At 36.3% G+C, this 17,481-nt stretch overlaps 1 protein-coding gene across 1 annotated transcript; it reads right to left on the bottom strand.

Moving 5' to 3' along the window:
• Positions 1–1,766: 1,766 nt before the first annotated feature.
• On the bottom strand, positions 1,767–12,127 carry LOC139116035 (nucleoporin Nup37-like). Its single transcript, XM_070678533.1, has 4 exons — positions 12,003–12,127; positions 8,044–8,116; positions 6,952–7,137; positions 1,767–6,108 (listed from the first exon to the last, which is right to left on the bottom strand). Exons 1-4 carry the CDS (start codon positions 12,101–12,103, stop codon positions 5,992–5,994), a joined length of 477 nt encoding a protein of 158 aa, XP_070534634.1. The 5' UTR covers positions 12,104–12,127; the 3' UTR covers positions 1,767–5,991.
• Between the last annotated feature and the right edge of the window lie 5,354 nt (positions 12,128–17,481).

The raw sequence follows: 17,481 nt of genomic DNA on the forward strand, positions 1-17,481 counted from the left end.
ATGCTGTATGCTTAGCCATATACACTCGTTAGCAGCTCATAATTCGTTTTAGCTTATGAGCTGCTGGCGAGTTATTTGGTCAGGACGATAGTCCCCCGCGTTCGTGATGGGCAGAACAAATTAATGAAGGGGAATAGGGAGGGTAATTAAGAGATGCAAACAGCTTTCTTTGAAATGGTGTGCAGAGATAGCGGGGATAAAATAATACATCTATTGATCATATCCATAACTTTTAGACGAAAAGTGCCAGCAGTACCTTGTGGTTTATTTAGTCATCGGCCACTGTGTACACTGCTCTGTAAGGAAATATTGCTCCCGAAAATTACCCCTTTAGCCTAATTTCAACCGTTGACATTGATTTCAATTAGTGAATATACTGTTTGGGTTGAATAGTTGATTCAATATATTGTTTTGGTGTTTTATCTGTCAAGTAAATTGTTTATGGCCATTCAAAAGGTAAAAACACCGAGGCGAAACTGCCTTTTTCTCCGTTCGGCATTTTGTCACATTGCAGCCCGCTGAACAGAATTGAATTCGAGAACAAGTGAACGGAAATTCACTAGATTTTCACAGATGTTTGTTCAATAGGTTGCCTCTTATTATAGTATGTCTCAGCTTTGTCATTATGATCTTTGGAGCTTGTCGCTACTTAATTAGATGGAAAGAGAGACTAATCGGTTGATAAACTTTGATTCGACACTTACTGTGAAAAAACTAAGGCCTTTTTCAAAAATCTGTGACTTGGTTTAGTAGCCAGTATTCTGGAGTGCAATTACTCAATGACACCTACAAAACGCTTTACTCAAACTGTCAGAAGATAGTGATCAACTTTCTCCTATTGACAAAATCAAGATGAATCACTACTATAAATATTTCATCGAAAAAATTTGTTCGGGTTATACAATGTAGGAGAGAAAGTTCGGTTCCAATCTCTATTAAAAGAAAATTTGGATGTCGAAAACTGTCAGACTGAAGACTTTCTGTCTCTGTGTATAAAGTTTTACATACCAGTCTGTCAAATTATGAACAATTTTGTTAGTGGAAAAAAGTCAGATAATAATTTTTGTAGGTTTTTTGGCACGATAGAAACAAGAAATATATGTTTTGAAATTGCCTGCGACTTACACATTTCTGATAGAGAATTAGTGATTTATTTCATATTTATAAAAATGTTGTAATCGACTTGTCTTTTAAAGACCTGATCGTTGGAAAGGACAATGCAGATAACTGTATCAATCACGTCATTGTAATTGCAGTGTTTTCAATTTACCAATCATAATTAAATTGTCAATTGTACATGTAGTGACGTAGAATCGAATGTCTGCTATGTAATACTTGTAATAATATTAACAATTAAAAAAATGAGAAAAAACGGAAATGACATGTTTGCTTGCTGACGCTGCCATTTGCAGTACCTCTGAGCAGTCTCTGAACAGCAGTCTGAAAATTGAGGCCAGGGTAACTGGTGCTGCTGCTACCTATGGTTATAGCAAAAAAATACCTAATATACAACTACGTAATATTATATAGGAAATAACACGAGTTAGTGTCGATATACAATAGAAAGTTTTCAGGCTCATAAGGGCCATAGGCCAAGCTTTGTTTACAAGAGTCAAACCAAAGTTTGGCTTTCGATTGTAAGTTACGACACAAGAAGTGTTTTCCCCCGATTGGTACGATGAATATAATCATTTTTATATCAAATTGATCTTACTGACTAAGCTCCCAAATGGTAATACAGTGAAATACGAGCAATATAGATATACATGAATCAGTGGTGGCGACACTTTTATTAACGCTGTCCTTTGGGTATTTCTCTGACATTTCGGAAAACTGAAAATGACACTTACTGATGTGGTATGTCTTCAGATTTAACGTTTCCTGGTTTTATACTATTTCCATAGAGCAAGACTACATCAAGAGGATTTAATTTAAAAACAGAACAAGAACCGTCACATCTTGCAAAGTCAGTAACCATTACCATCTGGTCAGTAACCAGAGAAATTAGCAGACATTCTAAGTTTCTTTTGTACGAAGAAATAAAATAGTAGAGCAGATAAGCGTGGTATTTTCGCAAAATGTCACTTTACGATACAAGCATGAAACTGCAGGTCCATTCATAGTGTATCACTTGGGAAAACACAATTATACTAGTCACAAAATCAAAGATGGTGGGCGTATGACAGCCATATTCCAATACAGCTGTCGAGCAAATTATCTAACTTAAACATGCCAAACCAGGCCGGTACAAACATTAATTATTAATATTAATTATTAATTTAAACAACAAAGTACCCTAAACATCAAACAATGACAAATCAAATTAACATATCTTTTGAATGAGTTCATCAAAAACATCAACATCGCAAACCTTATCAATCAAACCATTATAAAAGTCGTGACGTATGTCCAATCAGGCCAATATCAACTCTACGGTAAGGGATGTGTAATAGAGGTCTATGTCTAGCAGAGTATCTAGGTACACATAGCCCATAAAAACCTGTACAATCTGTAGAGTTATAAAAAGATAAAAGGCATTAACGCACAAACATACAATAATATGATTCCCATCGTCATAACCACCTTACTCAGAGTATATCTTAGAAGTGTATCTGATAATAATTTTAGCAAAAATAGGTGCAAACATTCCTTTGTTATTTCAGTATTATTGCTGAATTTTACAGCACACTAACATGTGTATTGATGTATTCACAAAATATGATATACTCAAAATTACAGAGAGCACTTTATGTCCAATGGGGACAAATTCTTGCAGCACAATGGTGCTTGGTATAAATTCTGATCTGGTTGTGGACATGTACGTTCTACAAGCATCCTTCTAATCCTTCTATATGTCATCAGAAAGTTAAATTTTAGTAACAGGATTTTACTAGCATTGTTTCGATAGATCTTGATTCACTATCTTGAAATTGCTTATTAGGTAAATAAAAGATCAATGCAATGGTGTCATTAACATATTTTCACATAAATGAAAGACAACTTTGCATTGTCATGATCCAATAGATCAGTGTTCTTAGGATATTATTATTTATTTTGCTAGTTTATGTACATGTTGTAGTCTTTCATCCTGGATGGCATCAACAGGGGGATTTCCCCCTCTACTAGAAATTTTTTGGGGGGATTTCACCAATTCATGTATTTTACTTGTGTTTCTAAGGTGTAACTGACAGGATTTTATGGGGGGTGCTGGTCCCCCCTTGACAAATTACTAGAGGGTGCCTACATGTCAACAGAGGGGATCCCCCTATCTAGATAAAACACTGATGTTGTATGATTTTTCCATTTATTTATCCTTTATGTTTTTCATGAGACCAATAGAAACAAGATTAATCATTTATATATTGCAGTGAATTCAAATGTTTTTAAAGTTTAGTTGTCGTGGTACTTTTCCTGTGTTTTGATGCTTTCTAAGTTTGTATTTTAACAATGTAAGACACTATCAATTTATGAATTCTAACAATTTATAGGTTTTACATGCTAGTATGACTGCCTTTTTTTCATATCAAGTTACATAATATATTTTTAATGTTTTTCTTTTTGAATTGCCATATCCTGGGTCAGCCAGCTTGAGCAACGTTATTATAACACATACAATTTCTTTTCTATACTAGGTTTTTGACAGGAACTTTTTGTAATGACCATTTGTTTCTTGAAATATCAAATTATGTGGTCATCTTTATAATTACTTTTTATCAATGTTGACATTTGCTCAACAATACTTGAACATGTTCATTGCTCTTTTTTCCTCTAGTCACAATTTTCTTTTTAGTACCGCTATCAGCAACATGGCGCTTATCTATATGTTTGGATGTGTGGGGATTGTCCGACATCCATTGTTCCTCAACTTTATTTACATTCAAACCTTCTTCAAAACAACCAGTCCAATTCCTTTAATATTTGGAGTACAGGTCCCCAAAGATGACAATTATCATATTTGTTTAAATTGTGATGAAACATGCAAATTTATATTTTTGAGGCTAATTTTGCTATTTTGGAAAAAAATCTTCTTGTCTGTGACGGCTTGTTTGACAGTTTTAGTATTTAGTATACAGGTTCCCCATAGGGTTGACCTTATTAAGATTTGTTCAATTGCAAATTGTGATGAAATATGCAAATTTGTATTTTTAACAAATTGTTTATTTTTTATCAAAAAATCTTTAAAAATCTTCCTCTTCAAAACTGCTGGTCAGACAGCTTTGATATTTAAGATTTTGGTTTGCAGGGAAAAGCTATTTCAGATTTGTTTAATTTCTGCAGAAATATACAAATTTGTAGCTTTAAGGCAATTTTCTTTTCATTTTTGGTCAAAAATCTTTTTTTCTTTTTCAGCAAAACCATTGGTCTGATAGCTTTGATATTTGGTATGCAGGTTCATAGGGATGATCAAATGTGATATATTTATAATAATGATGAAATCTGCAATTTTGTATTTGGGGGCAATTTTTTCCATTTTTGGTCAAATTGTTTTCTTACTAAAAAGCCACCCATCTGATAACTTTGATATTAGGTGGACATATTCTTCGGGATGATCTAAATGTGACGTTCAAATTAGGATGAATTGCATACTTTTGCAGTTATTTTTGCCATTTTTGTTCAGGCCATCCTGAAGTGAGCTATCAAAGATTTCCACCTTCTCCATCAACACATTTTGTCATAAATAGTTTGTCTCTACATAATACAGTGGAGTTCTATCTGCCAATAGGTCGTTTGTTTACTAAAAAAATCACGACATGAATGTACAAGCACTTTGATTATTGGTGCTCTTATAAGATTTATTTAAAGCTGAGGACCATTCTGTTTTGGAATTGTTTATATAACCAATCAAACATCTTTTTATGTGTTGAAAATGTACAACTCTTAATCTTCCTTCAATGGGGCTTACTTTTGATTTTAGCTCCCTGCTTTAAGGTCAGCTTTCTGTAAATTCCAAATTTCTTTTGAGTAATTTTAGATTGAAGAATGTAATTTCATTGGTGTTCAGAGTATTAACTAAAATGATATAACATTTAAAGATATGAAACTTGTGTACCCACATCATGTTTACTCCATCGACATTAAATGTGTCAGTCACTACAGAATTACAGACAGATTTCAACTCCTAACTTATATTCCAACACAGTTATGTGGAACAATGGAAAGTTCTGAAAGCTACACAACATTTCAGAATTTTTCTTGGAATCACCTTTCTTAATTAGCTGAAGTTTTTTTATAAACATTGTCACATAATCCTGGAAATGCTTCTACCTCCAACCCTCCTAAGGTTTAATCACTGATAATAGATACCCTTGTTTCAGTATAGAGCAAATACATTTGTTGGCAGCAATATTTTGGTTTCAATTCCCATGATGTATGGTACTTCCACAGTAAGTACATAATTCAATATTATGAAATAAAGAGAAATTAGCTACTTTGCACAAAAAAGGAAAAGAAAGAACTTTCAATGATTGGTTCTGTTGTCTCACAAAAAGATAATAAATGTGTCACGACATTTGTTATTTCTCTGTCCTGAAGGAAACAATACTCAGCCAAAAGTTGGCTGCTTTACAGTTACAGTGGTACTGCATACACATGATAAAACTAAACACTTCTTAAAGTTGTATGGTACATGATATCAATTCCCTGTGCAAATCTACTTTCAGGAAATTTACAATGCAAGGATAAAACCAGATGAGGAATGGAACACCTTCAATAGTTACAAAAAAACGAACCATTTCTTTTGAACTTTGATGACAATAAATGTACCTCTTTTCCCATCTTGGTGACTAATGAACATTTTTATAGCAAAATGTATGCATTCATGATTAAAATGTATTCATCCATGGTCAGGTTCCCAGTGGGACTGATATTTCAAAGTCTGTTTCCATTTTACATTATCTCAAGAACAGCTTTAGAAACAGCTTTTCAATTTGCAGTGTGTAGGAACACTGAGTAGTCAAATAGTTGTCTTTACTCATCTCTCACTGACTGAGTTCATATTTCTGTCATCCATAGATGTACTTTCCTATCTCCACCAACAGCACAAACTGGTAAAGTAGCATGCCAGCTCAGACCTCCTGCTGTGACTGGTAATAAACTTGACATAGGTACCTGAAAACCAATGGAAATTCTTATTGATGAAAGAGCAGAGTTATTTTACGTTTTTCAAAACAAAAATGAGGCAACTGTTTTAAATATCATTTTCATTCACAAATAACCACATAAAATTCTGTTCAAGTCCACCAATGTGAAAATGTTTAGTACCAAGTCTGGCAAGTGAATAGCATACGCTGGACTAAAACTACAAGCAATGTCAAGTACAATGTTCTGTAATCAAATTTCAAGAAAACATGAATAATTTGATGGTTGTAAAACAAACATCTTTATACTAGTACCTCTAGCCTTGTTTACACCAATAGAGTTGTTTGAAGTGCTGTGCTTTGTAAATAAAGAGATGAACAGCTTGACTTGTGCATAAAGCCTCCATTACCTGTGCGTGTCCCAGATGGAATACCTTGACCTCATTTTGTCCTGTTGTGGCAAACAGATTCTCACTGACTCGTGACCATCTGAAATTTCTACCACCCTCATTGTGAGCTTGTCTGAGAGAGTGTATCAGTAATGTTTTTTCTGTAATTGGGTCACCCTTGTTTGTTTGCTACGCTTGCAGTTGGTATGAGTTTTCAGGTCTCGTTTTAATTGGGGTAGGGAGAGCTTTGTCCTAATTCAAGATGCATGAATGATTTTGAAAGAACCACAGTACCTCACTTTCACAATGGTTAAAGACCACTCAGAGCTCCCATTATTCAAGATCTGTGATTGATGTGGAAAACACTGAACCTCAGTTTCACTGAGGTCAAAAGAGCACCACCTTATTCAAGATCTGTGATTTGCGTTGAAAACACCAAACCAAAGTGTGTGCAGGAATGTTCGTTTGGCTCAGTGACAAGTTACCTTGGCCGGTTCATCTGGATGCCAACACACAGACATACCAGGTGAGTACAAAGGAAAGCACGCCCTCTGGAGTCCATCCAAGCCCCAGACTCGGCAAGTGTGATCATCACTGACACTGGCAATTTGTTGACCTTCTGTTGGTTCAAAGACAACATCATTGACATAACTTGTGTGACCATCCATCACCTGAAAACAAACAGGACAAACTGGTAACCTGTCAGAGTTTTGTTGTAGCAATTAGTTCAATGATATAAATTCACTTTTTTGAAAATATCCTTACATGTGTTCATTCCTCCTGCAAAAGCTATCAACTACTGCAAACAAGACTTTTTAGCTGGCATCCTTTTTAGCTAATTTAGCTAGGTGGTTGAATTGGCTAATTTAAAATGCCGCTAATTTAAGCTTTTGCCCATATTTACTATGGTCAATATGTCTTTTCAGCTTAATTAAAAACCTGCTGATTGCAATGCAAATCCGAAATCGCTAAAAAAGCATGCAGCCAATTCAAAGTGTTTCACAGTAATTCACAGCAAGTGATGATTTAATTTGATGAGACAGTTTTCATTCACAAGGCAAGTACAAATACATGTAACTGTTGAAGATACACGCTTAGGAATCTAAGGGCAAGGATGACAAACCAAAAATGCTTGTTCATTTAAGCAAATTTCAAGATTGAGGTGAGATTTTGTTTTAGAATAAGAAATTCTCTCTTCAGATTGACATGGTGTGCTAAATTTGCTGTTTTCATGCAAAGAACGCAAAAACTACATTTGTATGTACCAACTCCCCTGAACACATACACGTACAGTGTGTACGTATACCGGTATACTAAAACTAAAAACGCAGAAGTACACCTTGTGCAGGAGTTTTGAAATTCATCCTCACCAAACTAATCAAAATGACTGAAACTAGACTTGTGCAAAACATGAAAATTCACTTGAGAGAAGTGGGAGACACTGCACAACTAGCGCATAAATATGCCTTTGTAGGAACTCTGATTGTATGGTATAAATATCACAAAAGAATTATCCTTTTCAATAACAGTTAGATGTTTCGTTATTTTTGTTGTATGAAAATATTGATATTATTTACCGTAACAGTGTCTTCACTTTTAAGATGTGATGAAAACAATCTAAGTTTACTGTCTGCTCCTGCTGTACAAAATCTGTAGACAAAGTAAAGACAAAGAAATAAACAAGCTGACTGATTTGTTATCTTTCTTGCTTACCAGTGTATCAATGGTAACCAGTTAACCATATTGTTTGAAAGCTACGGTACTTGTTCTGTGTCTGAAACACAACAAGGACAGGATGTGACATTGTTTCCTGTAGGTCTTTAATGTACGGTATTTGTAAAAAATTTAAGTCTATTTTGAATGTGTTAACAAATAAACTACCGGTATACATGTACCGGTATGTACTACATTACTGCTACTACTTCCATTACTAACTATTGATACCAGTTTTCTTACAAAGTTCGCGTTTTGCTGCACAATGTGAGGTAAAGCATCTCACAGGTTAATATGTCAGATTATTGATTTTCACATATATTAACAAAGTAGTTTTGTGATCTTTATTTCCTAAAGAGATGTCTCAAAATTTAAATAATTTTGCAAATAATTTGAAAAGAAACAAACGTGTTGCTGTGAGAACATCTATTTGAATAATATTACATATATATAGGGCTCATCTCTTGGTGTCGTGCCAAGGGTTTAGATTAGAAATATTTTTAGTATTGATTCATGATTAGTAATGGGATGAATTTGAATTATTTGTTACTTGCTACATACGTTTGTACGACAACTATGCCTAGTTTACCCTCTGATGAAAACAGTTCACGTACATGGATGTCAGACCCTACACGTATAGATTTTCTGTTCAATGTGTAAAACTATTGGACAAAAATTGGCAATTTTTAAGATGAAAGCTACCTATTGTGTTTAAAAGGAATATACCGGTACATGTATTGTACAATCATCATTGCAATAGTAATTGCGCTGCCCTGCAACTTCGATTAGGCATGATAGTAACAATATTTTGTATCAGTGACAAGGTGGATAATAATACTTACGGCTTAATTATAGAGACATATTTTATTTCTTACAAGCACTCAAAAAATATGGCGGTGCCTATGAAAGCTGGGTACACTTCCGGTTACTCTCATAGTATATTGTGAATCTGCGCATGCGTAGTCACTAAGCCGCTGGCGCGACAATAAATGAAGCTATTGTTAAAATTTTACCACCTTAATAATCAAACAGAAATTTCAAGGACAGACAGGGAATGGAAGGCTATGAACACTGATGTATTGCCATGCAATTTGCTGGACATGAAAAATATCATCATCTCGGCACAGATCTTTGCCAAATTATTTTAGATCACGGACCTCCAACAGTCCAACCGATAAAACAATCTTGCTCCATTACAACATGTCCCTTGACCTGACCAATGCAATTCTTTATACAGGGCATGAGCTGTGATGGGTCATCAGACCAAAATGTAATGAAATCTTGTCAAGGGCCTCTCTAGATCAGGTGCCATAAAACAGTGGATGTGATATGCCAATCTTACGGTGACAATGACCTTTTGATTTTGACACAGCCTTTTGCTTGATGTTTGGATTGGTATGATTGCGATTATATTTACAGCACGGGACAAGATTAACTTCATGCCCGATTTAAGGACCAGTATGGTAAGGTTAAATTTTCTTGAGCCAGATTGGATCTTTTGGTTATGGATAAGTGTTTGAATGAAGAGATCTTAGAAAGTATGACAGACACGAATGCAGGAATATCACATATCTGAACAGAACAAGAATGCATCTTGTGTGCAACACAATATGGTAGTTGGTACAAAGTAGTCACATGTCTGTGTTTTAAACAAGCATGTAGCATAATAACTGAGAAGCAGAAAAGTTTATACAATATTCTCTGAGGATTGGAGAGCATACAAAGTGAGAATTCGTGCAATTTTTGGAAAGTTTCAAAGCTGGTTTGACATGAACAGGACGGGTTTCATGCAATTCGAATTGGTGGATCTGCACAGCTTGCTGTCAACATTTGAATCAGTTAAAATGAAAGTTATCACTTGATGTTGTGATTGATTGTAATGTGATGGAGAAACTGAAATTCAATTTAACTGACATGCTGCAAAAACTTGAATCGGTGGACATCAAACAGTTAATATTAAATATATCAGTTTCAAATTCCACAAACAAGGAAGAAATCTCTTCATATATTTCAACCATTGTAAAAGCATTGTCGAGTGTATCTGTTGCTAAGCTTCAATTTGCCACTCAACAAATAACTATTCTAAATTTAGAATTAGTGAGAGAGGTACAATGTAGTAAGCGGTCTTGAAAGTAATAAGAAAATTAAGTCAGTCCTTACAACATTCTGTGAGGATGTTATTTTATCAGGGAAACCGTACAAAATGAGAATTTGGGCAAAGTTTGGAAAGTTTAAAGCTGGTTACCTGATGAATATGACAGTTTTCATGGATTTGGAGTTAGTGCGTCTGCATAGCTTGCTTTCAACATTTGCATTGGTCGATAATGATACAGTGTCCCTATCCAAATTAATAAATGATAAAACTAGATGAGGAATTGAACACCTTTAACGTTAAAATGAACCATTTCTTTTGAACTTCCATGACAATAAATGTACCTCTTTTCAATTTTGATGACAAATGAACTTTTTATTAAGCAAAGTGTATCTATCCATGGTTAAAATGAATCCATCCAGTTCTCAGTAGGAATGATTTTCCAAAGTCTGTTTCAAGTTTTTGATATCTCATGAACAAACTTTCAAAAAGCTTTTCAATTACAACATGTAGAAATACCAAGAAGTAGAATAGTTATCTGTACTCATCTCTCACTGAGTTCATATTTCTGTCATCCATAGATGTACTTTCCTATCTCCACCAACAGCGCAAACTGGTAAAGTAGCATGCCAACTCAGACCTCCTACGGTGACTGGTAATAAACTCGACACAGGAGCGGTCTTTGTCAGAAAAATGTTACAACTTAGCCGGCTATTGAACCACTCTTTTTTGGGGTGTTGAGATTTAGCCGAGCGGTTCTCTCTGTTGCCTCTCCACTATGCGACTGATGCCGTATGTTGTGGGTTCGAACCCAATTGAAAACTAGCCGTATTATATGTTTTGTTGTGTGAATATATTGATAAGATTTACCATCACATCACATGATATCAATTCACCATGCAATTCTGCATTCAGGAAATTTATAATGCGAGGATAAAACTAGATGAGGAATTGAACACCTTTAACGTTAAAATGAACCATTTCTTTTGAACTTCCATGACAATAAATGTACCTCTTTTCCATTTTGATGACAAATGAACTTTTTATTAAGCAAAGTGTATCCATCCATGGTTAAAATGAATCCATCCAGTTCTCAGTAGGAATGATTTTCCAAAGTCTGTTTCAAGTTTTTGATATCTCAAGAACAAACTTTAAAACAGCTTTTCAATTAAAACATGTAGAAATACCGAGAAGTGGAATAGTTATCTGTACTCATCTCTCACTCACTGAGTTCATATTTCTGTCATCCATAGATGTACTTTCCTATCGCCGCCAACAGCACAAACTGGTAAAGTAGCATGCCAGCTCAGACCCCCTGCTGTGACTGGTAATGAACTTGACACAGGTACCTGAAAACCAGTAGAAATTCATATTGATTGAAGAGCAGAGTTATTTTACTCTTTCTAAACAAGAATGAGACGACTGCTTTTATATCACATTTCATTCACAAATAACCACAGAAAATTCTCTTCAAAGTTCACCAAAGGGAAAATGTTTATTACCAAGTCTGGCAAGTGAACTGTATAAAGCATACTCTAGACTAAAACCACAGGCACTGTCAAGTGCAATGTTCTGTAATCAAATGTCAAGAAAACGTGAATAATTTGATGGTTGTAAAACAAACACATACTAGTACCTCTACACTTGTTTACACTAATAGAATTGTTTTAAGTGCTGTGCTTTTGAAATAAAGAGTTGAACAGCTTGACTTTTGCATAAAGTCTCCATTACCTGTGAGTGTCCCAGATGGAATACCTCGACCTCATTGTGTCCTGTTGTGGCAAACAGATTCTCACTGACTCGTGACCATCTGAAATTTCTACCACCTTCATTGTGAGCTTGGCTGTTCTCCTGTGGAAGGCGGAAGAAAAAATGGATAAAGTTTTGAAATAATGCTCAACAACTATGACACGCATCTTACATCAGGTATTCAAAATATCAGAAAAAGATATTAAATATTGTTTTTTAATACATAGGAATTACACAGTTTTGAAAGGCTTACTTGAATTGAAACTTTTTAAAATTGTAAAAATACACACCAATCCAACACTGAAGACCTTCTCACCTTGACCTTGTGGAATCCCACATCATCCAATTCCCATTTGCAATACAACCAATGCAAACTGGATCAAGAAAGCAGACATCAGCCGACATTAGGGCCACATGACCTGCATCTACCGGTAGTGACATAATTGGTTGGTGGGTTGTGAGATCATAAAATCTGACTGTGCCTTTCTTTTCAGCCACCATTAGCTAGTAGTAGAGAAATGTTGAAATAGAACTGTTAAGCTAAATATGGAATTAAACCTGATAACAAAAGAGGATTCTATTACGTCATCAACACTCTAGGAATCACATGAGAATGCACTGCGCATGCGTACCTTCAGTTGTGCTGCTGACCTTGCTACAAAACACGCAGCGTTCCGTAGCTCTTTGCGTAGCTTGCTGGCGATACACGTGGTGTGTTGCATTCAGCGTTTCGTTCCAGGAGTTGTAATAGTTTACAGTTACATTACTCGAACATTTCTATTTTATTAGCAACGTTGTTGCTTACTACAACGACTGGTGAGTAGTTAGTGTTTTCACAATGCCGTCTAAACCTAAGACAATGACGGACTTGGCTTCTAAGGATTCAGGCAATGTTGCAGCTTGTGCAACCAGTCCAGATAAGGGCAAATGTCCTAAACGTAAGCATGATACTATTACTCTGGGCAGTGGCGATGCCATAGCCTCGACAAGCAGTAGTCATACTAGAGACTCTATGGGAACTGACGTCAGAACTGGTGGAGATACGGCGGCCATTTTGAATTTACTGACGGAGATAAAGGACAATCAGGGTAAGCTCACTGCTTGTATGGACAAACTTGAGAATGATTGTTATTATAAAGGTGGTGACAATGAATTTGCGGATGACACTGGAATTGAGCTTATCGAGCCACCTGTAAAAGTGAAACGCTCTACTTCGGACGCGTCCGAGGAATCTGTTTCAGCTGCCGACGCCTCGCAGAGTGACGTCAACAAGCCTAGTTTGTTCAAAGACATAGCTAGCAAGTTTCTTGTGAAAGAGCAGTGTGAGGATCCTATTGATGACGATTTTGCCAAGATCATTAAAGCTCTTTTCAAAGATGAAATCTCTGATGATAAATATAATGACCTGATAAAGAAATTCAATCGACCTGAAAATTGTGATGGCCTCACCAGTGTAAGAGTAAACCAACTGATATGGGACATCATACGTCCTGAAACTAGAAGTTTGGACACCGAATTCCAGTCTGTTCAAGCATCACTTGTCAAGGGTGCCATTTGCATTACTCAACTTGTTTGTGAATTAGCCAAGTTGAAAGATAGTCCGTCAGACAAGATCGATTTAGGAAAGCTGATGGACTTGGGTACAGACTCTCTGGCGCTTCTTGGTAATACGAACCGTCTTTTAAATCTCAGGAGACGGGATTGCATGAAAGCAGACCTCAAGCACGACTATCTACATTTATGCTCTGCTACAGTACCTTTCACTGAGCATTTGTTTGGTGTGATATCACCAAAAGAGTAAAGGACATACAGGAAGTGAATAAGGCTGGTAATAAAATCAGCACATGGCAACAGCGAGGTGGATATAACCGTGGTAGAATGAGGGGACGTGGTTTCCGTTTCAGAGGTAGAGGTCGTGGCAACTTCAGACAATTGAATGAGGCTTCAAAAAACTACCCAAGGGGTTTGAAACCCCAAGTCAAGTCACAGATGAAATAGAGACTGGTAACGGAAGTGCATCTTCTGCTTTATCTGTGAGTACGAAATTAATTTCTGATCATGTCACGTTTCAAGCAGGTAGACTGAAACATTTTGAAAGCAAGTGGCGTAATATTACTTCTGATGAGCGTATTATTGATATCGCTCTTCACGCCCATATAGAGTTTATCGATGATAAACCACCTGTGCAAATTAAGTGGCCAAATTTATCTTCTTTCAGTGCGATTGAAGAAGCAAACATTGAGATAGAAATAAGGAAATTGCTTTCAAAGGGTGTGATTTCTGAATCACAGCATTCTAGTGATGATTTTGTTTCACCATTTTTTGTTGTACCCAAGAAAGATGGTTCATTTAGAATGATTCTAAATCTTAAGAAATTAAATGAACAAGTCCAGTATCATCATTTCAAGATCGACACATTTGAAACGGCATTACGCCTTATTACACCTGGTTGTTATATGGCATCAGTAGATCTTAAGGATGCTTATTATTCTGTTCCTATAGCTGAGGAACACCAAAAGTATCTGAAATTTCTTTGGAAAGGACAGTTGTTTCAGTATACCTGCTTACCAAATGGATTGGCATCTGCCCCCCGCATGTTTACTAAACTTCTGAAACCAGTGTATGCTACCCTTCGTCGAATGGGTCATGTAATAATGGGTTATATTGATGATTCTTTTCTTGTAGGACATGATTTCATTTTATGTACTCGCAATGTGTCTGACACAGTTGCTCTTGTAAGGGAGCTTGGATTTACTTGTAACTCAGAAAAATCTGTTCTTGTTCCAACACAACGAATTACCTTCTTAGGTTTTGATATTGACTCTGTGTCAATGACTGTCACTTTAACTCAAGCCAAGGTTGAAAATTTGATTGAGCAATGCACGAAGTTGCTTGCTAGAGACTTTCATACAATACGTGCAGTTGCCAAGGTCATTGGCATGATGATTTCCAGTTTCCCTGGAGTTGAATTTGGCCCACTGTTTTATCGGTCTCTTGAGTTGGCCAAAATAAGAGCTTTGCAGTCACAGAATGGTAACTTTGATGCCACAATGGTCATTTCTCTGGAAATGAAAAATGATTTGAACTGGTGGGTTCAAAATTTACCCCATGAAAAACGTCAAATTTGTAGATGTAATCCACAAATATGTATTTCATGTGATGCTTCCACGTTAGGCTGGGGAGTCAGCTGTGAAGGAAAAAGAGGTGGGGCAGATGGACTGTAGAGGAAGCCACACACCATATTAATTATTTAGAAATGCAGGCTATATATTTTGCTCTAAGATCTTTTGAGCAAAGTGTAATAAACAAACATGTTAAGATACTTTGTGATAATACCACTGCTGTAGCCTATATTAATAATATGGGTGGAGTGAAGTCAGTAGCCTGCAATGATATTGCCAGGAAAATTTGGTTGTGGTGCAAAGTGAGGGGAATATGGCTTACTGCTGCACATTTGCCTGGTTCTCGAAATGTTGAAGCTGATTATGAATCAAGACAGTTTAATGAACAGACTGAGTGGCAATTAAACCCATCTTTATTTAAACGCTTTGCTAATATTTGGGGAACTCCAAATGTTGATCTTTTTGCCTCTAGGCTTAACACTCAGCTGCCAAATTTTATATCATGGAGACCAGATCCCGATGCCATGCATTGATGCATTTACATTAAACTGGAAATCTTATCATTTTTATGCTTTTCCTCCTTTCAGTCTCATGGGGAGGTGTGCACAGAAAATTGCGACAGATCAGGCAACTGGCATTTTGATTGCACCACTTTGGCCGACACAGTCATGGTTCACACCACTGATGCAGATGTAAGTGGATCTACCATTGCTATTACCAAGGACAGACAACTTGTTGAGGCTTCCAAATGTTCAGAAGCTTCATCCATTACGAAAGAAGCTACAGATTATGGCCTGTAGTGTGTCCGGTAATCCCTTGAAAAGCGAAACATTTCTGCAGGAGCAGCCACTATCATTATGGCATCATGGCAACAGAGTACTAAGAGACAATACAGAACTTACACCAGGAGATGGTTTCAGTATTGTAGTAAGATCAAGGCAGATCCACTTTATCCAGATATAACACAAGTGCTTGATTTTTTGACTGAACTGTTCCATTCTGGTATCAGTTATAGTGCTCTGAACACAGCTAGATCTGCTTTGTCTGCCTTATGTTCAACTAAGCAACATATGATTGTTGGTGCACATCCTTTGGTTGTAAGGTTTATGAAAGGAGTTTTCAACCTGCGACTTACTGTTTCCAGATATAGACATGTTTGGGATGTTCGCAAAGTTTTGAATTATCTGAAGACTTGTTCTCCAGTTGTAGATCTTTCGCTAAAGACTCTTACCTTAAAACTGGTAATGCTGTTAGCATTAGTAACAGCTGCTCATAGTCAATCTTTACATCTATTAGACTTATCCAGCACGACTACAGAAGAGAGTTCATATACATTTATTTTCACTGGTTTACTTAAGCAGAGTCGACCAGGGTATGTGAATCCTGTTGTAACTTTACGGCCTTACACGCCTGATAAACTCTTGTGTGTCTGTGATACTCTTAAAGAATATTGTCTCGTACTGAGAATTTTCATGACAATGAGACTAAACTTTTCATCAGTTATGTGAAACCACATAAGGCTGTTTCTAAAGCATCCATAAGTCGCTGGATTCGTGAGGTAATGACTAGATCTGGATTTGACACTGACAAGTTCAAGGCTCATAGTGTGAGAGCAGTTGCTACTTCAAGGGCAAAACAGAGTTTTGTTCGAGTAGAACATATACTTGCCACTGCAGGCTGGTCTTCTCTTTGTACCTTTGCAAAATTTTATGATAAGCCCACCGCAACAGACAGTGATCTGTTTGCTCATAGTGTATTGAAGGCTCAGATATTTTTTGGTGTTTTCGTTTAAAGTATTTTGTGTTGTACGGACAATGTACTTGCCGTATTAAATACAGTTCGTATTTGAAACATTTATTCTGTTTCATTTCACACGTCTTTGCTTTAAAATCTCTTGTGATTCCTAGAGTGTTGATAACGTAATAGAATCCGCCAATTAAACGAGACTTACCTGAAGTCGAAGTTTGATGGGTATTCTATGTAGTCATCTATAACACGAAAGGGATCATATGCCCGCCCTGGTTTTTTCTGGGACCCCTCCCATGGAATACATCTGGACGTGTTCATTCAACCTTTAAAGTCTGACGTTACGCATGCGCAGTGCATTCTCATGTGATCCCTTTCGTGTTATAGATGACTACATAGAATACCCATCAAACTTTGACTTCAGGTAAGTCTCGTTTAATTTGGGGATTTTATCCTATTGTTGATTGTGCAAATTTTAAAATCACGATGACATCTTATTTCTTCCACTCGGGCCACAAACCACATGGTTCTCCCAGCTTCCTCATCTTTTGACTTCTCGTGTGCTTTCTTTGTCATTAAATTATGATTATGGT

Source organism: Ptychodera flava, chromosome 2 (assembly GCF_041260155.1).
Source record: "Ptychodera flava strain L36383 chromosome 2, AS_Pfla_20210202, whole genome shotgun sequence".
NCBI lineage: Eukaryota > Metazoa > Hemichordata > Enteropneusta > Ptychoderidae > Ptychodera > Ptychodera flava.